Source organism: Ranitomeya variabilis, chromosome 5, assembly GCF_051348905.1.
Source record: "Ranitomeya variabilis isolate aRanVar5 chromosome 5, aRanVar5.hap1, whole genome shotgun sequence".
In the NCBI taxonomy this organism is placed as follows: domain Eukaryota; kingdom Metazoa; phylum Chordata; class Amphibia; order Anura; family Dendrobatidae; genus Ranitomeya; species Ranitomeya variabilis.
Genome location: NC_135236.1, coordinates 105090593 through 105114960, shown reverse-complemented (window position 1 = coordinate 105114960; position 24368 = coordinate 105090593). Strand labels below are relative to the sequence as shown.

Sequence of the window (24368 nt, the reverse complement as noted above, 5' to 3'; positions counted from 1 at the left end):
AGAGACAATACGGGTGACGTCACAGAGGGGGTCCCCGCTGTGAGTGACAGCTGCGCTCCGCCAGTGACGTCACCAGGACCGCTCTGTGCGGCTATCCATAGATAGTGAGCTGCAGGAGTGTGAGCAGGCAGCGCTCTCCGCACACTGACACGTAGCGCCTGGTTAGCGATGATTAACTACATGTTAGCGACATGCATGTTGATGACGTCACTACCTCCACGGATGGAACACATTTCCAGGAGCTGCCCAATCAGATAGGCAAACAGCTGAATGGGCGTGTCCAGCCCTATATGGGCGTGTCATTTACCGTCACTGGCCAATCACAGCCAAAGTCTGTTGACAGCAATTCCTGCCCCTCCCTCCAGATGGTCTACTGGTCGGCCCCATGTGTAATCAAGACCAATAGCAAGTAGAGGGTTGGAACTGTGCCGTTGAAACGTGACCAATCGGGTCTCGCCACTGTGCCAGTGGGCGTGCCTGCGCAGGCGAGAAAGGGGCGTGTTTAGCTGGAGCAGATAAACAACAATCCCAGCACTTCCCCCATAGACTCGGTTACTTAGACACCGGGACGAGGCTGAGGACACTGAGCGACCAGCCCGGCGCACACTGCACACCGCTCAGCCCGCGGACTGTCACCACCTCCTCCGGTACACCGTGCCCTGTCACCACCACTACTCTGTCCTGCTCCCGGTGCTGGAAACATGGCGGCCTCGGTCTGTGTCAACATCCAGATGCTGCTGGAGGCGGCGGAGTATCTGGAGCGGAGGGAGAGAGGTGAGAGCGGATCTGTGCGCTGCTGGCGCTCCAGCCTGGCCGTGGAGCAGGCGCAAAAGTCACGTGTGCTCCGTGCACAGCACTGTCCTCATATATATGTGTATATACAGTGTATATGTCCGTCACCTGCCCACTGATCCATGCACAGCAGTGTCCTCATATATATGTGTATATATACAGTGTATATGTCCGTCACCTGCCCACTGATCCGTGCACAGCAGTGTCCTCATATATATGTGTATATATACAGTGTGTGATATGTGTCACCTGCCCACTGATCCGTGCACAGCAGTGTCCTCATATATATGTGTATATACAGTGTATATGTCTGTCACCTGCCCACTGATCCGTGCACAGCAGTGTCCTCATATATATGTGTATATACAGTGTATATGTCCGTCACCTGCCCACTGATCCGTGCACAGCAGTGTCCTCATATATATGTGTATATACAGTGTATATGTCTGTCACCTGCCCACTGATCCGTGCACAGCAGTGTCCTCATATATATGTGTATATATACAGTGTGTGATATGTGTCACCTGCCCACTGATCTGTGCACAGCAGTGTCCTCATATATATGTGTATATACAGTGTATATGTCCGTCACCTGCCCACTGATCCGTGCACAGCAGTGTCCTCATATATATGTGTATATACAGTGTATATGTCCGTCACCTGCCCACTGATCCGTGCACAGTAGTGTCCTCATATATATGTGTATATACAGTGAGTGATGTGTCCGTCACCTGCCCACTGATCCATGCACAGCAGTGTCCTCCTATATGTGTATATACAGTGTGTGATGTGTCCGTCACCTGCCCACTGATCCGTGCACAGCAGTGTCCTCATATATATGTGTATATACAGTGTGTGATGTGTCCGTCACCTGCCCACTGATCCGTGCACAGCAGTGTCCTCATATATATGTGTATATACAGTGTGTGATGTGTCCGTCACCTGCCCACTGATCCGTGCACAGCACTGTCCTCATATATATGTGTATATATACAGTATATATGTCCGTCACCTGCCCACTGATCTGTGCACAGCAGTGTCCTCATATATATGTGTATATATAGTGTATATGTCTGTCACCTGCCCACTGATCCGTGCACAGCAGTGTCCTCATATATATGTGTATATACAGTGTGTGATGTGTCCGTCACCTGCCCACTGATCCGTGCACAGCAGTGTCCTCATATACAGTGGGGCAAAATAGTATTTAGTCAGTCAGCAATAGTGCAAGTTCCACCACTTAAAAAGATGAGAGGCGTCTGTAATTTACATCATAGGTAGACCTCAACTATGGGAGACAAACTGAGAAAAAAAAATCCAGAAAATCACATTGTCTGTTTTTTTATCATTTTATTTGCATATTATGGTGGAAAATAAGTATTTGGTCAGAAACAAACAATCAAGATTTCTGGCTCTCACAGACCTGTAACTACTTCTTTAAGAGTCTCCTCTTTCCTCCACTTATTACCTGTAGTAATGGCACCTGTTTAAACTTGTTATCAGTATAAAAAGACACCTGTGCACACCCTCAAACAGTCTGACTCCAAACTCCACTATGGTGAAGACCAAAGAGCTGTCAAAGGACACCAGAAACAACATTGTAGCCCTGCACCAGGCTGGGAAGACTGAATCTGCAATAGCCAACCAGCTTGAAGTGAAGAAATCAACAGTGGGAGCAATAATTAGAAAATGGAAGACATTCAAGACCACTGATAATCTCCCTCGATCTGGGGCTCCACGCAAAATCCCACCCCGTGGGGTCAGAATGATCACAAGAACGGTGAGCAAAAATCCCAGAACCACGCGGGGGGACCTAGTGAATGAACTGCAGAGAGCTGGGACCAATGTAACAAGGCCTACCATAAGTAACACACTACGCCACCATGGACTCAGATCCTGCAGTGCCAGACGTGTCCCACTGCTTAAGCCAGTACATGTCCGGGCCCGTCTGAAGTTTGCTAGAGAGCATTTGGATGATCCAGAGGAGTTTTGGGAGAATGTCCTATGGTCTGATGAAACCAAACTGGAACTGTTTGGTAGAAACACAACTTCTCGTGTTTGGAGGAAAAAGAATACTGAGTTGCATCCATCAAACACCATACCTACTGTAAAGCATGGTGGTGTAAACATCATGCTTTGGGGCTGTTTCTCTGCAAAGGGGCCAGGACGACTGATCCGGGTACATGAAAGAATGAATGGGGCCATGTATCGTGAGATTTTGAGTGCAAACCTCCTTCCATCAGCAAGGGCATTGAAGATGAAACGTGGCTGGGTCTTTCAACATGACAATGATCCAAAGCACACCGCCAGGGCAACGAAGGAGTGGCTTCATAAGAAGCATTTCTAGGTCCTGGAGTGGCCTAGCCAGTCTCCAGATCTCAACCCTATAGAAAACCTTTGGAGGGAGTTGAAAGTCCGTGTTGCCAAGCGAAAAGCCAAAAACATCACTGCTCTAGAGGAGATCTGCATGGAGGAATGGGCCAACATACCAACAACAGTGTGTGGCAAGCTTGTGAAGACTTACAGAAAACGTTTGACCTCTGTCATTGCCAACAAAGGATATATTACAAAGTATTGAGATGAAATTTTGTTTCTGACCAAATACTTATTTTCCACCATAATATGCAAATAAAATGATAAAAAAACAGACCATGTGATTTTCTGGATTTTTTTTTCTCAGTTTGTCTTCCATAGTTGAGGTCTACCTATGATGTAAATTACAGACGCCTCTCATCTTTTTAAGTGGTGGAACTTGCGCTATTGCTGACTGACTAAATACTTTTTTGCCCCACTGTATATGTGTATATACAGTGTGTGATGTGTCCGTCACCTGCCCACTGATCCGTGCACAGCAGTGTCCTCCTATATATGTGTATATACAGTGTGTGATGTGTCCGTCACCTGCCCACTGATCCGTGCACAGCAGTGTCCTCATATATATGTGTATATACAGTGTGTGATATGTCCGTCACCTGCCCACTGATCCGTGCACAGCAGTGTCCTCATATATATGTGTATATACAGTGTGTGATGTGTCCGTCACCTGCCCATCGATCCGTGCACAGCAGTGTCCTCATATATATGTGTATATACAGTGTGTGTCCGTCACCTGCCCACTGATCCGTGCACAGCAGTGTCCTCATATATACGTGTATATATACAGTGTGTGTCCGTCACCTGCCCACCGATCCGTGCACAGCAGTGTCCTCATATATATGTGTATATACAGTGAGTGATGTGTCCGTCACCTGCCCACTGATCCGTGCACAGCAGTGTCCTCATATATATGTGTATATACAGTGTGTGATGTGTCCGTCACCTGCCCACTGATCCGTGCACAGCTGTGTCCTCATATATATGTGTATATATAGTGTATATGTCTGTCACCTGCCCACTGATCCGTGCACAGCAGTGTCCTCATATATATGTGTATATACAGTGTGTGATGTGTCCGTCACCTGCCCACTGATCCGTGCACAGCAGTGTCCTCATATATATGTGTATATACAGTGTGTGATGTGTCCGTCACCTGCCCACTGATCCGTGCACAGCAGTGTCCTCCTATATATGTGTATATACAGTGTGTGATGTGTCCGTCACCTGCCCACTGATCCGTGCACAGCAGTGTCCTCCTATATATGTGTATATACAGTGTGTGATATGTCCGTCACCTGCCCACTGATCCGTGCACAGCAGTGTCCTCCTATATATGTGTATATACAGTGTGTGATGTGTCCGTCACCTGCCCACCGATCCGTGCACAGCAGTGTCCTCATATATATATGTGTATATACAGTGTGTCCGTCACCTGCCCACTGATCCGTGCACAGCAGTGTCCTCATATATACGTGTATATATACAGTGTATATGTCCGTCACCTGCCCACTGATCCGTGCACAGCAGTGTCCTCCTATATGTGTATATACAGTGTGTGATATGTCCGTCACCTGCCCACTGATCCATGCACAGCAGTGTCCTCATATATGTGTGTATATATACAGTGTATATGTCTGTCACCTGCCCACTGATCCGTGCACAGCAGTGTCCTCATATATATGTGTATATACAGTGTGTGATGTGTCCGTCACCTGCCCACTGATCCGTGCACAGCAGTGTCCTCCTATATATGTGTATATACAGTGTGTGATATGTCCGTCACCTGCCCACTGATCCGTGCACAGCAGTGTCCTCATATATATGTGTATATACAGTGTGTGATGTGTCCGTCACCTGCCCACTGATCCGTGCACAGCTGTGTCCTCATATATATGTGTATACACAGTGAGTGATGTGTCCGTCACCTGCCCACTGATCCTTGCACAGCAGTGTCCTCATATATGTGTGTATATACAGTGTATATGTCTGTTACCTGCCCACTGATCCGTGCACAGCAGTGTCCTCCTATATATATATGTGTGTGTATATATATATATATATATATTATACATACAGTGTGTGATATGTCCGTCACCTGCCCACTGATCCGTGCACAGCACTGTCCTCATGTGTATACAGTACAGACCAAAAGTTTGGACACACCTTCTCATTTAAAGATTTTTCTTTATTTTCAGGACTATGAAGATTGTACATTCACACTGCAGGCATCAAAACTATGAATTAACACATGGTGAATTATACACTTAATTTCAGTTGTTTCACACTTTTTTGTTATGTCTTATATTCTAGGTTCTTCAAAGTAGCCACCTTTTGCTTTGATGACTGCTTTGCACACTCTTGGCACTCTCGTGATGAGCTTCAAGAGGTAGTCACCGGGAATGGTCTTCCAACAATCTTGAAGGATTTCCCAGAGATGCTTAGCACTTGTTGGCCCTTTTGCCTTCACTCTGCGGTCCAGCTCACCCCAAACCATCTCGATTGGGTTCAGGTCTGGTGACTGTGGAGGCCAGGTCATCTGGCGTAGCATCCCATCACTCTCCTTCTTGGTCAAATAGTCCTTACACAGCCTGGAGGTGTGTTTGGGGTCATTGTCCTGTTGAATGATGGTCCAACTAAACGCAAACCGGATGGAATAGCATGCCGCTGCAAGATGGTGGTGGCCATGCTGGTTCAGTATGCCTTCAATTTTGAATAAGTCCCCAACAGTGTCACCAGCAAAGCACCCCACACCATCACACCTCCTCCTCCATGCTTCACGGTGGGAAACAGGCATGTAGAGTCCATCCGTTCACTTTTTCTGCGTCGCACAAAGATAAGGTAGTTGGATCCAAAGATTTCAAATTTGGACTCCTCAGACCAAAGCACAGATTTCCACTGGTCTAATGTCCATTCCTTGTTTTCTTTAGCCCAAACAAGTCTCTTCTTCTTGTTGCCTGTCCTTAGCAGTGGTTTCCTAGCAGCTATTTTACCATGAAGGCCTGCTGCTCAAAGTCTCCCCTTAACAGTTGTTGTAGAGATGTGTCTGCTGCTAAAACTCTGTGTGGCATTGACCTGGTCTCTAATCTGAGCTGCTGTTAACCTGCGATTTCTGAGGCTGGTAACTCGGATAAACTTATCCTCAGAAGCAGAGGTGACTCTTGGTCTTCCTTTCCTGGGGCGGACCTCATGTGAGCCAGTTTCTTTGTAGCGCTTGATGGTTTTTGCAACTGCACTTGGGGACACTTTCAAAGTTTTCTCAATTTTTCGGACTGACCTTCATTTCTTAAAGTAATGATGGCCACTCGTTTTTCTTTACTTAGCTGCTTTTTTCTTGCCATAATACAAATTCTAACAGTCTATTCAGTAGGACTATCAGCTGTGTATCCACCAGACTTCTGCTCAACACAACTGATGGTCCCAACCCCATTTATAAGGCAAGAAATCCCACTTATTAAACCTGACAGGGCACACCTGTGAAGTGAAAACCATTCCCGGTGACTACCTCTTGAAGCTCATCAAGAGAATGCCAAGAGTGTGCAAAGCAGTCATCAAAGCAAAAGGTGGCTACTTTGAAGAACCTAGAATATAAGACATAATTTCAGTTGTTTCACACTTTTTTTTTGTTAAGTATATAATTCCACATGTGTTAATTCATAGTTTTGATGCCTTCAGTGTGAATGTACAATTATCATAGTCATGAAAATACAGAAAAATCTATAAATAAGGTGTGTCCAAACTTTTGGTCTCTACTGTATGTGTACACTGTGTTCCAAATTATTATGCAAATAATATTACCTCATATTTTTTCTAAATTACCTATCTGAATTGCAGTCATTGTTATTTTCCAGTCATCTACTATTCTAGTATAATTGCAATGTTTTGGAACATACTGCATATGAAAACAGTATCTTTTAAAAAAATAAATAAACACTCAAAATGCATGTTCCAAATTATTATGCACAGCAGAGTTTTCAACCTTTTTTAATTTTATTTTGAACAAAAAAATGGTCAATTGTGAAGTTATAAGCATCATCAGCTTATTACAAAATGAAATCAAACAGTTTTCAAGTGAAAACTTTATTCTAGGTGATGTTACATTTGCACATAGGACCCCTTGTTCAAAAGAAGCTTCTGAACTCTCTCGTCCATTGAATTTGTCAGTTTTAGGATGGTTTCTGCTTCAATTGTTTTGCATGTGGACAGAATACCCTCCCAGAGCTGTTGCTTAGATGTGAACTGCCTCCCGCCATCATAGACACTCCTTTTGATGATGCTACAGAGGTTCTCAATGGGGTTGAGGTCAGGGGAAGATGGTGGCCACACCATAAGTTTGTCCTCTTTTATGCCCATAGCAGCCAGAGATGCAGATGTGTTTTTTGCAGCATGAGACGGTGCATTATTATGCATGAAAATGATCTTGCTGCGGAAAGCATGGTTCTTCCTCTTGAACCATGGCAGGAAGTGTTGTTTTAGAAACTCCACATAGATTATGGAGTTCATCTTTACCCCTTCAGGGATCATAAAGAGGCCGACAATCTCTCTCCCCATGATACCAGCCCAAAACATTACTCCACCTCCTCCTTGTTTGCGCTTAGCCGTGTTTTCATGGGGTGTCCATCCTCCACTCCATCCATCTGGACCATCGAGCGTTGCACGGCACTCATCGGTGAACAAAACAGTTTGGAAGTCAGTCTTCATGTATCGTTTGGCCACTGGAGCTGTTTCTGCTTGTTGCAGTGGATAGAGGTGGTCGACAGGATGGTTTACGCACAGCTGCAAACCGCTGAAGGACCCTGCATCTTGTTCTGGGGACGTTGGAGGCACCAGCAGCTTCAAAAACTTGTCTGCTGCTATGACAAGGCATTTTTGCATCTGCTCTTTCAGCCTTATGCAATTGCCTGTTGGAAAGAGTCCTCAATTTTTCCTTATCAGCACGCACACGTGTGTGCTGGGAATCAGCTACATACTTCTTGATTGTGCGATGATCACGATGAAGTGTCTTGGCAATGTTGATTGTAGTCATGCCTTGACCTAAATACTCCACAATTTGTTGCTTCTCAGCAGCCGACACATCCTTTTTCTTTCCCATTTTGGCCAAAAATGTAGGCTGCTTAATAATGTGGAACAGTCTTCTTAAGTAGTCTTGCCTTTATTTGGACACACCTGCCAAACTAATGTGCACAGGTATCCGCAATTGCTTTCAGTGATATAAAGAGCCCTGACACACATCACCATCAATGAGTTTAAATGACAAACAAAAAAATTCTAACCTTATCACTCCTAAACTCTATGTGCATAATAATTTGGAACACAGTGTATATACAGTGTGTGATATGTCTGTCACCTGCCACTGATCCGTGCACAGCAGTGTCCTCATAATATTATTATTATACATTTGTATAGCGCCATTTATTCCATGGCACTTTAGATGTGAACGGGGCAAATATAGACAAGTACAATAAACGTGAATAAAAGGAGGCGCACACACAAGTACAGGAGGAGAGAGGACCCTGCCCGCGAGGGCTCAGTCTACAGGGGGTGGGTGAAGATACACTAGGAGAGGGTAGAGCTGGTCATGCGGTGGTGTGTGTATGTATATGTATGTGTATATATATATGTATATATATATATATATATATATATATATATATATATATATATATATATATATATATATATATATATATATATATATATATATATATATATGATATGTCCGTCACATGCCCACTGATCTGTGCACAGCAGTGTCCTCATATGCACTGCTCAGAAAAAATAAAGGGAACACGTAAACTACAGAATCTAACTCCAAGTAAATCAAACTTCTGTGAAATCAAACTGTCCACTTAGGAAGCAACACTGTTTGACAATCAATTTCACATGCTGTTGTGCAAATGGAATAGACAACAGATGGAAATTATTGGCAATTATCAAGACACCCTTAATAAATGAGTGGTTCTGCAGGTGGGGACTACAGACCACCTCTCAGTACCAATGCTTTTTGGCTGGTGTTTTGGTCACTTTTCAATGTTGGTTGTGCTTTCATACTCGTGGTAGCATGAGACGGACTCAACAACCCACACAAGTGGCTCAGGTAGTGCAGCTCATCCAGGATGGCACATCAATGCGAGCTGTGGCTAGAAGGTTTGCTGTGTCTGTCAGCATAGTATCCAGAGGCTGGAGGCGCTACCAGGAGATATGGATGGGGCCGTAGGAGGGCAACAACCCAGCAGCAGGACCGCTACCTCAGCCTTTGTGCAAGGAGGAACAGGAGGAGAACTGCCAGAGCCCTGCAAAATGACCTTCAGCAGTCCACAAATGTGCATGTCTGCACACACAAATGGTTAGAAACTGACTCCATGAGGATGGTCTGAGTGCCCGACGTCCACAGATGGGGGTTGTGCTCACAGCACCGCGCCATGCAGGACGCTTAGCATTTGCCACCCAACACCAGGCTTGGCACTGGTGCCCTGTACTCTTTACAGATGAAAGCAGGTTCTGAGCACATATGACAGACGTGACAGAGGCTGGAGACGCCGTGGAGAGCGTTCTGCTGCCTACAACATCCTACAGCATGACTGGTTTGGCAGTGGGTCAGTAATGGTGTGGGCACAGCCCTTCTTGTGCTCGCCAGAGGTAGCCTGACTGCCATTAGGTACCGAGATGAGATCCTCAGACCCCTTGTGAGACCATATGCTGGTGCGGTTGACCCTGGGTTTCTCCTAAAGCAGGACAATGCCAGACCTCATGTGGCTGGAGTTTGTCAGCAGTTCTTGCAAGATGAAGGCATTGAAGCTATGGACTGGCCTGCCTGTTCCCCATACCTGAATCCGATTGAGCGCATCTGGGATATCATGTCTCACTCCATTCACCATTTTCACATTGCACCACAGACTGTCCATGAGTTGGTGGATGCTTTAGTCCAGGTCTGGCATTGTAGGGAGGTCATACAAGCACGTGGAGGCCACACCCAATATTCAGCATCTCCCACTCCCACACTACCTCCTCATCCCGCCCTCTCTCTGTTGGAGTCCCCCAAGGCTCTGTTCTAGGACCCCTACTCTTCTCAATCGATACACTTGGCCTGGGACAACTCAAAGTCCCATGGATTCCAGTACCACCTCTATGCTGATGACACTCAGATCTACCTCTCTGGCCCAGACGTCACCGCTCTGCTGTCCAGAATCCCAGAGTGTCTATCAGCCATATCCTCCTTCTTCTCCTCTCGCTTCCTCAAACTCAATGTGGACAAATCTGAACTCCTCATCTTTCCTCCATCCCATACATACCTGTAACTTGTATGTAACCCATTCTCAAGTACAGCACCATGGAATCAATGGTGCTGTATAAATAAATAATAATAATACTGAGCATCATTTCCTTGTCTTGAGGCATTTCCACTGAAGTTGGATCAGCCTGTAATTTGATTTTTCATTTTCATTTACATTGATAATTATGTTTTATTGTTCTGAACACATTTCAGTATGCAATGAATAAAAACTTGCAACTGGAATATTTCATTCAGAGATATCTAGGATGTGGGATTTTAGTGTTCCCTTTTTTATCTATCTATCTATCTATCTCAATTATTATTTTTTTTACATTTCTATATGGAAGCCTGGCATATACCAAGGATCAGGCTTTTGCCCGCATCTCGGCATGAATGTGCATACCATGTTCACACAATGCACCTGTGTACGCTGTCATGCTATATGATGCCATGTGCGCCGTCTGTTGCCATCCGCGTGCACATACCTGACATACACGTGGTTTTCTGTCCTGTCGCACGGACTATGTATATACAGTAAGATCCGGTGTGTGATGTATGATGAGCACATTAGTGTACAGTAGTAAATATTCTGCGGTCACCCCCCTCCAGGTTGCTCAGTGTATGATGCATGCAGGAGCAGCATTATTTCTGGCAGATCCCCCAGTGCTGCGCTCCTCCTGCACGTCCACACTCATCGCCATAAGCTCTTGTGTTATTATGGTGCCGTCATGAGTGCACATATGAGTGATCTCGTTTATGAGCGGGGTAATCACTCCAGAGCAGGTTACTAATGGCTGCTCAGGCTCCTCCATCAGATGAGATGCCCATCTCCGCACATGCTGATTCCTGGCGCCCCCCGTGTGGTACACACTGAGCAGCTCCGTACAATGTGTGCTAACGTCGTCCCCATAAACATGTACACAGCCAGTCCTAATCCCCCTATACTTGGCATAGCCAAGCACTGGCGGGACCGTGAAAGCTGTAATTACCAGGCCTCATCTCTCCATAATAGTTGTTAATTATCTTTCAAATATTTTTCCACTTGTGCCGCCTCCTCTTATTATGTTAATTTATCGAATAATTCACGTGATGCAGCACTAAGCTGCATGGAAATGGGCCTGCCTCTTTTTCTAGGCTCTGACATGTATATAAGCTCATGCTAAAAATATAAGGGTATTTCCATTTAAAAAAAAAAAAAAGGAAAATAGTGGTCTTGTATTTGTGGAGGTCTTCAGCGAGGGGTGCATGGGCTGTACAGAGTGAGGAATCATTGTGTGTGTAAAAATAAATTTTTTTATATACAGTATATACAGTATATGTGTGTGTGTGTGTATATATATACACACACACACACACACACACACACACACACACACACACACACAAGTATTTAGTCAGTCAGCAATAGTGCAAGTTCCACCACTTAAAAAGATGAGAGGCGTCTGTAATTTACATCATAGGTAGACCTCAACTATGGGAGACAAACTGAGACAAAAAAATCCAGAAAATCACATTGTCTGTTTTTTAATCATTTTATTTGCATTTTATGGTGGAAAATAAGTATTTGGTCAGAAACAAAATTTCATCTCAATACTTTGTAACATATCCTTTGTTGGCAATGACAGAGGTCAAACGTTTTCTGTAAGTCTTCACAAGGTTGCCACACACTGTTGCTGGTATGTTGGCCCATTCCTCCATGCAGATCTCCTCTAGAGCAGTGATGTTTTTGGCTTTTCGCTTGGCAACACGGACTTTCAACTCCCTCCAAAGGTTTTCTATAGGGTTGAGATCTGGAGACTGGCTAGGCCACTCCAGGACCTTGAAATGCTTCTTACGAAGCCACTCCTTCGTTGCCCTGGCGGTGTGCTTTGGATCATTGTCATGTTGAAAGACCCAGCCACGTTTCATCTTCAATGCCCTTGCTGATGGAAGGAGGTTTGCACTCAAAATCTCACGATACATGGCCCCATTCATTCTTTCATGTACCCGGATCAGTCGTCCTGGCCCCTTTGCAGAGAAACAGCCCCAAAGCATGATGTTTCCACCACCATGCTTTACAGTAGGTATGGTGTTTGATGGATGCAACTCAGTATTCTTTTTCCTCCAAACACGACAAGTTGTGTTTCTACCAAACAGTTCCAGTTTGGTTTCATCAGACCATAGGACATTCTCCCAAAACTCCTCTGGATCATCCAAATGCTCTCTAGCAAACTTCAGACGGGCCCGGACATGTACTGGCTTAAGCAGTGGGACACGTCTGGCACTGCAGGATCTGAGTCCATGGTGGCGTAGTGTGTTACTTATGGTAGGCCTTGTTACATTGGTCCCAGCTCTCTGCAGTTCATTCACTAGGTCCCCCCGCGTGGTTCTGGGATTTTTGCTCACCGTTCTTGTGATCATTCTGACCCCACGGGGTGGGATTTTGCGTGGAGCCCCAGATCGAGGGAGATTATCAGTGGTCTTGTATGTCTTCCATTTTCTAATTATTGCTCCCACTGTTGATTTCTTCACTCCAAGCTGGTTGGCTATTGCAGATTCAGTCTTCCCAGCCTGGTGCAGGGCTACAATTTTGTTTCTGGTGTCCTTTAAAAGCTCTTTGGTCTTCACCATAGTGGAGTTTGGAGTCAGACTGTTTGAGGGTGTGCACAGGTGTCTTTTTATACTGATAACAAGTTTAAACAGGTGCCATTACTACAGGTAATGAGTGGAGGAAAGAGGAGACTCTTAAAGAAGAAGTTACAGGTCTGTGAGAGCCACAAATCTTGATTGTTTGTTTCTGACCAAATACTTATTTTCCACCATAATATGCAAATAAAATGATAAAAAAACAGACAATGTGATTTTCTGGATTTTTATTTCTCCGTTTGTCTCCCATAGTTGAGGTCTAACTATGATGTAAATTACAGACGCTTCTCATCTTTTTAAGTGGTGGAACTTGCACTATTGCTGACTGACTAAATACTTTTTTGCCCCACTGTGTGTGTGTGTGTATATATATATATATATATATATATATATATATATATATATATACATACACACACACACACACACACACACACACACACACACACACACACACACACACACACACACACACACACACACACACACACACACACACACACTTTTTGTCATTTATCTGATAACAGGCAAGCATGTATTGAAAACGCCCATGAATGTGCTGCATTTAATACCTAGGAACTTGAGCATCTCTCATTGTTGTCTTCTGTATTGTGGTGTTATCCATTATTGACATTTTATATTGCCTTTTTAAAGCTTGTTTTATGCCTCAGATGAAAAGCATGCATAAAGCTGGCTTCCTGGAGAAAAAAAAAAAAATGTAACGCCATCCCACCAACGTCAAGGTGTACTCAAGTTAGGGATGGTTCTTGGGAACACCATGACGTGGTTGGATGGCTTTTACGTTTTTTTGTTTGTTTTGTTTTTGTTAATCAAAAGCTGTGTCTACTAAGTACACAATGTTGTTATTTATATGCCCTATTGCTTTTACGTAATTACTTACAGCAGGGTATATGTTCATTTTGTTCCTGTCTTGGGTTTTGAATGTGGCCTTAGGCTACTTTTACACTTGCCGTGCTTTTTTTGCCACTCGTTATTGCGGGTCTTTTTTGCGGGCTGTATCGTCGCAACTTTCAAGGTCTACCGCAATAATGGACCTCAAAAAACTTGCGGATCGCAGTTTTTCAGGTTTCCAATACTATGGAAATAGTATTGGGGAAAAAAAACGTTGGTCCGCAAAACCGAAAGTCACGGTGCACCACAAAAACAAACTTCTGTTATTTTTGCGGCCCCATTGATTTTCAATGGGGGCCATGCCCGTAAGCCGTGAAAAAGATTGAGCAGGCTTAATCTTTTTTTCATGGCCATATGGCGCACCGTGAAATTATTGCAGCCCGTTTTTGCGGCCCCGTAGAAATCTATTGGGGCTGCAAAACAACGGTAAGTGTAAAAGCAGCCTTAACTCTGATAAAGATCCTGTGGAGTCTGGTTACTTTAAGTGGACTTCCATCTTGGACTCTCTGCTGATTGTATCAGAGAATTGCATAATTGACCATTTGCGAATTTAATGTTATAGCATTTGTTTCGTGGTAGGTGTCAATGCTAACCCTGCAATGGAATTGCTCTTTATGGCATCTCGTAATCTGCCAGTATTTTATTATGATCAATCTGTTTTTATTTTTGTTTGTTTGTTTTTTTTTTATGTGCAATTTGGAAAAGTGGTTGTTGTATTTGATAATATTTTTATTTTACTTTTATGTTTATGATGACCTATTGTTGTGTACGCTTTCTGATGGGGCTCTGCTATTGCCACATTACTTTGTCACTGCTGCTTAGATCAAGGCTTTTAATGAGTTTTCTGGTTAAAAGATGTCTTTTGTCTAACGCAGAAGCCGAGCATGGTTATGCTTCCATGTTGCCTTACAATAGCAAGGAGAGGGACAGCTTGAAGAGGAAGAGCAAATCGAAAAAAAGCAGCAGTAGCAGGTAAGCTCATGCCCACGGCGTGCTGCAGTCACGAAGAGTGTTGCTGTCCGCTCACATGCAATCCATATGTGACGTTTGGCAGCGTGCACTCACCCCCCACCGCCCCAGTGGATTTGGGCCTTCATTGAGAAACCTCTCGTGATTCCTGCTCTGGGTTTCATGTGAAAAATGTGTCTGAGCTGTTAAAGCGGTGAGAATGAAAAGCAGATTGGACTGCCGAGTGAATAAAATATAAGGTGACACATCCCAGGTAGTGCGAGGAAGGTGCGATTGCCGTAATTCACATATGAAAGCAGGAATAAAATACTGTAATAACCAAAGAAAACAATGTACAAAATGCATGTACGGTAAATAAAATGCTTTATTTAGGTCTTTGCTATGCGCTTTATTCAGAGACAGTTCACATTGTATTAAGTTGTCCTCAGCTTTGCGCTGTTTGTGTTACTATTGTTTTTATATCTGGTCTAATTGACTTGTGCGTACCTCCTAGTATTCTTTAGCTCACACCAAGTATGCAGGCTTGATGGCCACCCTCCATCTAATCGGCTAGCGGCACCTGACCCCTTGTTTGTGCATTTAGGGCTAAAAACGTAATTTGCAGTTGTTTTTTGTTTGTTTTTTTTAACTTGTGGTTTCTGCTGACTTTTTTGCATCAAATTAATCAAAATGGCACAATGGTGCTTTAATTTCTGCCTGTTACCGTATTCGGCAATTTTATAGTGCAAAAAAAGTTAGACATTTTTGCATAATGTTGCAAAACATGCATGCATAAAATCAATCCAGCTAAGGGTGAAGTGGGCTGAAGTCTAGTTGCACCAAATTGTGCACCAGTTTAAAAAAGTTTATTTTTATGAATCTGCAAAAAAAAAAAAACCCTGACCAGCACCTCCATATAGTGCGAACAGGTGCAATGACTGCATAGCATGCAAAAAAAGGGGGACACGGCAGCACTCTGTAAGGACCAAGATATATCCAAACATAAGATCTAAACTGCATTGTTGCTCATTTAAAATGTATTAAGAAAAAAAAAAAAAAAATGAAGGTTCTTAACTAGTGATTTCTCGAGCACGCTTGGGGGTTCTCTGAGCATTTTTTTTTTTTTTAGTGCTCAGAGATTTAGTTTTCCTCACCTCAGCTGAATGATTTACATCTATTAGCTAGCATAAGTACATGTGGGTGTTGCCTGGTTGCTAGGGAGTCCCCACATGTACTTATGCTGGCTAACAGATGTAAATCATTCAGCTGAGGTGAGGAAAACTAAATCTCCGAGGACTAAAAAATACTCGGAGGACCCCCGAGCATGCTCAAGAAATCACGAGTACGAGTACATTTGCTCATCATTATTCTCAACGCATAAACTGTCCGATTCACGCGTGCCTATCAACCATGGCAAGGTGACACTTCTCTGATGGATCCTATCATCCTAAACATGCCTCTCTTGGTCTATAAGCCTACAATTTAAATGGGCAAACGTGCACGTCTTTTTTTTTTTTTTTTTTTTTTCCTTCCTACATTTTATTCAGCAACAATGTAGTCTAGGTCCTCTATTTGCATTTGCATATAAATTGTTCCTTCCAGAGTGCTCCTGAGTTTCCCTTTTTTGTATGCTTTTCATGAATCTGTCTAAATATCTGGAAAAGCCACATAAACTTAAAACTCGGAGAACTAAACAACAAAAGACAAGTTGAAAAATGGCCCAAATCATTTTTTTTGCATGCTATGCAGTCACTACAGCTTGCACCTGTTCACACTATATAGAGGTGCTGGTCAGGTTTTTTTTTTTTTTTTTTGTTTTTGCAGTTTCCAATAGGAGGTCGTGACTGCCTTTTTTCTGACTGTTCACACCTCCCATCAGCCCCAAGGATGCTTTTAATTAGTGTTGGTTCCTACCTGCCCATTTAAAATTGTAGGTTTATAACCCAAGAGAGGCATGTTTAGGATGATAGGACCTACCAAAAAGTGTCACCTTGCTGTGGTTGATGGGCATACATCAATTGACAAATGTATGCGCTAAGAACATTCTTTTTTTTTTTTTTCCTTAGTACATTTTATTCAGCAACAATGTAGTTTAGATCCTGTGTTTGCATATGTCTTGGTCCTTAGAGTCCTGCTGTGTCCCCCCTTTTTGTGTGCTTTTTCATGAATCTGTCAAAGTACATGTGGGGGTTTCCTGGTTTCTAGGTAATCCCCACATGTACTTATGCTGGCTAACAGATGTAAATCATTCAGCTGTGGCAAGAAAAACTAAATCTCCGAGCACTAAAAAATACTCGGAGGACCCCCGAGCATTCTCGAGAAATCTCAAGTAACGAGTATATTTGCTCATCACTATTCTTAACGCATAAACTGTTTTTTTTCTTAGTACATTTTATACAGCAACAATGTATTTTAGATCCTGTGTTTGCATATATCTTGGTCCTTACAGAGTCCTGCTGTGTCCCCCCTTTTTGTGTGCATTTTCATGAATCTGTCCAAAACATCTGGAGAATCCTCATAAACTTAAACCTCAGGGAACTAAACCACAAAAGACAAGTTGGAGAATGGCACAAATCATTTGATGAATTTGTCGCACACTCACTAATTGAGAGGTAAAAAATTGACGGAAATGGGATTTTTAAACGAGCCATTAAGTTTCTAATCAGAATTTAAGTCCACAATCTTCATAATCGAATTGTATAGTGTAACTTTACCCCATAGTGAACCCATATCGAGGGTCATCGATCCCGTACCAATAATGGGTCAATGATGTCCCTTGATAGAATAGTTCACCTGACATCTCTCCCCATGGCAGGGCATTTAATCACACAGCGGGGGGCTTGTCTATAAATTGGCTAAGACAGTATTGCAACAAGACCATAGATTAGAAATTTTTTTTTTTTTTTGCTGCAAAATTTTTCATTACGTTTGCAGTAAATGTTTGCACAAATTGCAACATTTCGTTGTGAAAATTTGATTTGGGCATTTATATCAGTGTTTCACTCCATTTATTGCACCAGTTTTTAGTACCTGCCCCAAAGTGATGTCAAAAGGGGGGTTGTAGTTAATCTGTTGGCGTGAAGTACAACCCATTTATGATTTAATTTCTAATATTGTGCATTGTATTGCCGTAATTGCGTCCCTGCCTTCTCTTGTGTGAGTACGGCCTTTCTACGCCATAGCTGTACAGCACCGTGACGCCATATTCAGAGAGCGCAGTGCACCATCTGTACAGAAGGAGCTACATTCATGTGTCAGCATATTCTAATGTATTAGTATGTGTTTTATTCTATTTCTGGGCCTAAACGCCTCTCATTTGTTGTACTTTCATATTCATTGCTGGCTTCCCCATGGATCCTATTCAATGTATGGAAATGGTGAATTGCTCAGCTGTAACCATAGTAACATGAGGCAGGACGAGACACATAGGCAGCCGTGTCGTTGGTGTACCGCCACCATGTGTGTCGTCCCTGGGCCTGTCATTATGCAGCGTGCACGCTGAGGTGACAGATGACAAGGTCACAGAGTTCGGGCCTAATGGGACATCCCTGGTGAAAACTGTCACAGGCAAATTGTTTGCATGGAAGCCATCGACGTGACTATAACATGAGGCTAGTGACATGGAAATGGCTAGTACATACAGCAAATCTCCTTATGTAAAGCCTATGCTCTGTTATGGGCCAATACTGGTCGGCGACTACTCCCGCCGTGACACAAATTGCATCTGACAGTCGCCATATGAACCACATTAATAATTTGCTCAACAGAATAAGATGGGTTAATAGAAGGTAGTGCCTCCTATATAGGGCCCATGTGAGAATACGCTAAGAGGAGACATGGCTGTCCTGCTTATTGGTGGCCATCATGCTTTAACAAAAATTGGGTATATCGTGGGTTTTCATTTCATGCTTTATGCATAATAATTGTATATCTTTATATTTAAAGATTTCCCTTCCCCAATATCTGGTGGGAATTGATGAAAAATCATGTGATTGAGGGGATTATTGGGGCGAGCCGGCCATACATTTCTTACAGCGGCCACTGAAGGGGAATGTAGTAGGCTAGCGATTTCTATAAATGGCCGATTTATGGAGTGCATATAAGGGCCATGTCTGGTTTACAAAGGGGGCTCCTGAGCTGGTACCCTTTCTTTCACATTCACACACCCTAATATGTCAAATGGGATAACTATTTATTAAAAAAAAAAAAAAAAAAATTTGCAGATCACAGCCTTTTCCATGGCCGTATGTCTCTTTTCTGTTGTGCCAGCCTGAATGCTAGACAATACTTATGCAAAAACGAAGTACTAAAACATGGAATAATACTATGACATCTGCAAGGTGTTTTACTGGATCCTTGGACTAGACAAAGATCAGCATATCGGTCTCTTAGGCTTCTTTCACACTTGCGTCGGTACGCGGCCATCGCTAAGCGTCGGCGCGACGTACCGATGGACGTTGTGACAATTCGGCACAACGTGGGCAGCGGATGCAGTTTTTCAACACATCCGCTGCCCATTCTAAAGTCCCGGGGAGGAGGGGGCGGAGTTCCGGCCGCCCATGCGCGGTAGGAAATGGTGGACCCGACGTACGAAAAAACGTTCCCTTGAACATTTTTTTTCGTGACGATGGTCCGCCAAGACACGACGTATGGCTATACGTAGTGATCCGTCGGCAATACAAGTCTATGGGGAAAAAAACGCATCCTGCGGGCACATTTGCAGGATGTGTTTTTTTCCCAAAACGACGCATTGCGATGGACAGCAAACGACGCAAGTCTGAAAGTAGCCTTACAGACACGTTCAGTATTTTACCACCATATTTATAAGCCAAAACCTGGAGTGGGTGATGAATATCGGCGTGGTGGCGTGTTCCTATTATACTTTTTCCTTTGATTATTCAACTCCTAGTTTTGGCTTACTGACCAAATACTGAGGTAAAATACTGACCAAATACTGTGGTAAAATACTGACCAAATACTTGTGAACGTTGCCTATTTATTTTTAATCCATATCTTTATTGGTGGGGCTCCCTGCTGCATGTGAAAGGGCTCTATATACTGCCTTGAGGGTCCTTATTAGAGGCAGATTTCCATCTGCCCGTCGATTTGCGATGCAAATTCAATGTCGAACACTACTGGGACACTGGTGCAATATGGTCATCAAATCGCCTATTGAACAACTGAAATGCTCCAGACATAGATTTTTTTTTTTTCTCTCCTACTGATTGAGGGTCTACAGGTCATTAAGGACCACCATTTTCTTCATGAACTTGGAAGATCAGGATGAGCACTGCTATAGGACCATTCCAGGCAATTCTTAGAAAAAAGCATGATTACATGTCATGTTGATGTGCTCTGCAATCTATTACTGGTTCTCCAGTATTGGTAACACATGTCTACTTTCTTCCAAATCGGCTCCGCAGTTCTCTGCTGGTTGTGTTTTGGTATTTTAGTGAATAGAGCTCAGCTGTGATGCAACACAAAATCTGTGAACAGTAGAGCAATATTTAGGAAGGAAGCGACCATGTTTTCCTGTGCTGGAGAACCCTTCTAAGTTGCCTAATGGCCAGTAACTTCAGATGATGTCTATACGGGGATTCTCCGGCACCCTTCTTTCACATTAGAAGGGAGAAATGACATTGTTTTTGACAGGGGTCTGCCAGGTCTCGTGCATGGACAGCCGGTATCTTACACCGTTTCTAATCATTGGCCTGGAACACACACAAGATACCTGGGTTCAGTTGTCTACACAATGTCTTCTTTTTTTTTTTTTTTTTCCTCCTGATGCAGAAGTGAGAGGCGCAGGGAAAAACCTTTGATTATTAGTCAAAAAAAGATTAATATTGGACAACCGCTCTGTACATCCCTTACTATTATGTTACATAGCACGGATGAGCTTCTGACCTGAGAAGAGGTAGCGAATATTGGCACGTGGACATCATTTGTCGTGAACGACCCCAAAAATTCCAGAAAGGATTGACTTTTTCTTATGGCACATCAGTCAGTATCAGCAGGTCTTTATCGGTCTCTTAATACCTCTCAAACTCGCGCTGGCATATTCTAATATCACTTTAAATCCAACCAAAAAGCAGCCAGGCGCCTTTTGCTCATGATACAACATCAAAAGGAATTGAAAGTCTTCAACACGGAAGTAATATTTAATAAGATTTGCAAATCTGTGGTGACAGATCCCTCGTAATGGTGCTTTTTATATGAATGTAAGCAAACATTAAAACCCAAAATAGAAATATTACTAAGCCGTTAAAAGGGGTTTTCCAGTTTCATCCTTATTTTTAATCTACATGCTTGCTTAATATAAAAGTAAGAAATTTATTCTTGTATACCGCCTGCCTCTCTGCTGCTGCCCTACTCTGTGCTGACATGGCAGCAGCGGTGACATTACAACTAAAGCATGGAACCGCTGCTGTAAATCACTGTGCTCCCGATTTTCTGCCACATTTGAATAAGTTTTATTAAACCTCATTCTCTAGTCTTGTCTTCTTTTTTTTTTTTTTTATTCGGGGGGATCAGTTTGTTCCAGATTGATGGATTTCTGCATTATAGAGCTATATTGGGGCACCCACATCCTTCATGGGGACCTTTTTGTATACTGGATGAGTCAGGCAAAACAAATGGAGTTCCTTCATTAAATGGTATATTCTACTAAATCTGTTACTTGTCGGTGATAAGAACGCCAAATTATGGTGTCACATGGTGGCCCTTTAGTCCTTAAACTTGGTAGGGCAGCACATTTCATTCCAGGTAGTCTGAGCCATAATTCGTACACACGTGGTCAAAATTGTTGGTACCCCTTGTTTAATGACAGAAAAACCCACAATGGTCACAGAAATAACTTGAATCTGACAAAAGTAATAATAAAATAAAAGATCTATGAAAATGAACAAATTAAAGTCAGATATTGCTTTTCAACCATGCCTCCACAGAATTTAAAAACAAAACAACTCATGAAATAGGCCTGGACAGAAATGAGGGTACTCTTAACTTAATATTTTGATGCACAACCTTTTGAGGCAATCGCAATCAAACGATTCCTGTAACTGTCCATGAGACTTCTGCACCTCTCGACAGGTATTTTGGCCCACCTCTCAAGAGCAAACTGCTCCAGTTGTCTTGTGTTTGAAGGTTGCCTTTTCCAGACGGCATGTTTCAGCTCTTCCCAAAGATGCTTAATAGGATTTAGGTCAGGGTTCATAGAAGTACACTTCAGAACAGTCCAATGTTTTCCTCTTAGCCATTCTTGGGTGTATTAAGCGATGTGTTTTGGGTCATTATCCTGTTGCAAGACCCATGATCTGCAACTGAGACCAAGCTTTCAGACACTGGGCAGCACATTTCTTTATATCTATCTCTCTATAATTTTTTATTTTTTTTCAACAATGGTGTCCTCCTTGGTTGTCTCTCATGAAGTCCACTTTGGCTGATACAACGACGGATGGTGCGATCTGACACTGATGTTCCTTGAGCTTGAAGTTCACCTTTAATCTGTTTAGAAGTTTTTCTGGGCTCTTTTGTTACCATTCGTATTATCCATCTCTTTGATTTGTCATCAATTTTCCTCCTGCGGCCACGTCCAAGGAGGTTGGCTACAGTCCCATGGATCTTAAATTTCTGAATAATATGTGCAACTGTAATCACCGGAACATCAAGCTTATAAATTTTACCTTTTAATATGTTTGTCTATAACTTTCTTTTTAATCTCCTGAGACAACTCTTTCCTTGGCTTCCTCTGGTCCATGATGAGTGTGATACTCAGTGTGCTGTTTGGTGGCACGGTGTGTATCTGTAGCCCTATATACAGGCCCACTCACTGATTCCAAGATTGTAGACACCTGTGCTGCTAATTGGGCCCCTTTCACACATCAGTTGTTTGCTATCAGTCGCAATTAGTGATGAGCGAGTGTACTCCTTGCTAGGGTTTTCCCGAGCACACTAGGGTGGTCTCCGAGTATTTATGACTGCTCGGAGATTTAGTTTTCCTAGCAGCAGCTGGATGATTTGCGACTGATAGTTTGATTACATGTGGGAATTCCCTAGCAACCAGGCAACCCCCACATGTACTCAGCCTGGCTAATAGCTGTAAATCCTTCAGCTGAGGTGATGAAAACTAAATCTCTGAACACTAACAAATACTCGGAGGTCACCCGAACGGTTCCTTGAAAATTGCCCACAGGAAAATTGCCCACACGGAAAATTGCCCTCATGGAAAATTGCCAATTGCAGCATCACAAAGTTTCAGATCGATGATATTTGAGGTGAAAGGTGAGGATGTTCATATGATGTGTGATCAACTTGTGATTTACAGCTGACCTAGTGCAAAACTGCAAACCTGCTGCAGATCTGTGGTTTGTAGCAGTCGGTCATAATCAGCAATAGATAGATCTAGTCTGCTCCCATCTCTCACTGATCCTGCCTTACTCCACCCACCAGCCCAGAACACAGCAGCACATGCAGAAACAGCAGCAGTATGATCCAGAGGAACCATCACTGCTATCAGTACTCACAAAAGTATCACTGTATTATCTGTGGAGTTACATGGGACTGCAGGTCAGATCTAATACATTATCATCTCAGTGGGTGCCCACCAAAAGCAGGGTGCTGCTGGCTGAGAGAAGGTCCTGGAAGCCCAGAAGGCACCGCAGAAAGGTGAGATTCTGTCAGAGGAGCGGAAGTGCCATAGCAGCTCTGCTCTCACATTCACGTCAGTGGCAGTGAATCTGAGGCTTGCACTTCCTTCCCTGTCCACTTATGGCTACCAATTGTAAGCGTGAACAGACCCTACCTAGTTATGTATCATATACTGCAGGTGCAGGCAGGCATAGGATGGAAGGAAATGCTGAGTGGATTTGAATAAGGGTCTCTAGGCCCACACACAGCGCACTGAGAGTGGAATAAGGGTCTCTAGGCCCAGACCCACCACAGTGAGAGTGGAATAAGGGTCTCTAGGCCCAGACCCACCACAGTGAGAGTGGAATAAGGGTCTCTAGGCCCAGTCCCACCACAGTGAGAGTGGAATAAGGGTCTCTAGGCCCAGACCCACCACAGTGAGAGTGGAATAAGGGTCTCTAGGCCCAGACCCACCACAGTGAGAGTGGAATAAGGGTCTCTAGGCCCAGACCCACCACAGTGAGAGTGGAATAAGGGTCTCTAGGCCCAGACACACTACACTGAGAGTGGAATAAGGGTCTCTAGGCCCAGACCCACCACAGTGAGAGTGGAATAAGGGTCTCTAGGCCCAGACACACAGCGCACTGAGAGTGGAATAAGGGTCTCTAGGCCCAGACACACAGCGCACTGAGAGTGGAATAAGGGTCTCTAGGCCCAGACACACAGCGCACTGAGAGTGGAATAAGGGTCTCTAGGCCCAGACACACAGCGCACTGAGAGTGGAATAAGGGTCTCTAGGCCCAGACACACTACACTGAGA

The 24368-nt window shown here is 43.6% G+C and overlaps 1 protein-coding gene across 2 annotated transcripts in view; it reads left to right on the top strand.

Moving 5' to 3' along the window:
* Positions 1-461: 461 nt before the first annotated feature.
* Positions 462-24368, top strand: part of MXD1 (MAX dimerization protein 1) — a 40941-nt gene continuing 17034 nt past the window's right edge. Inside the window, exons 1-2 of one of the 2 annotated variants that reach the window (XM_077263092.1) lie at positions 462-774; positions 14851-14947. In XM_077263092.1, the coding sequence (XP_077119207.1) occupies positions 702-774; positions 14851-14947 (170 nt within the window). In that variant the 5' untranslated portion in view covers positions 462-701. The remainder of the gene's footprint in view (positions 775-14850; positions 14948-24368) is intronic. The other variant, XM_077263093.1, reaches the window with a different exon arrangement.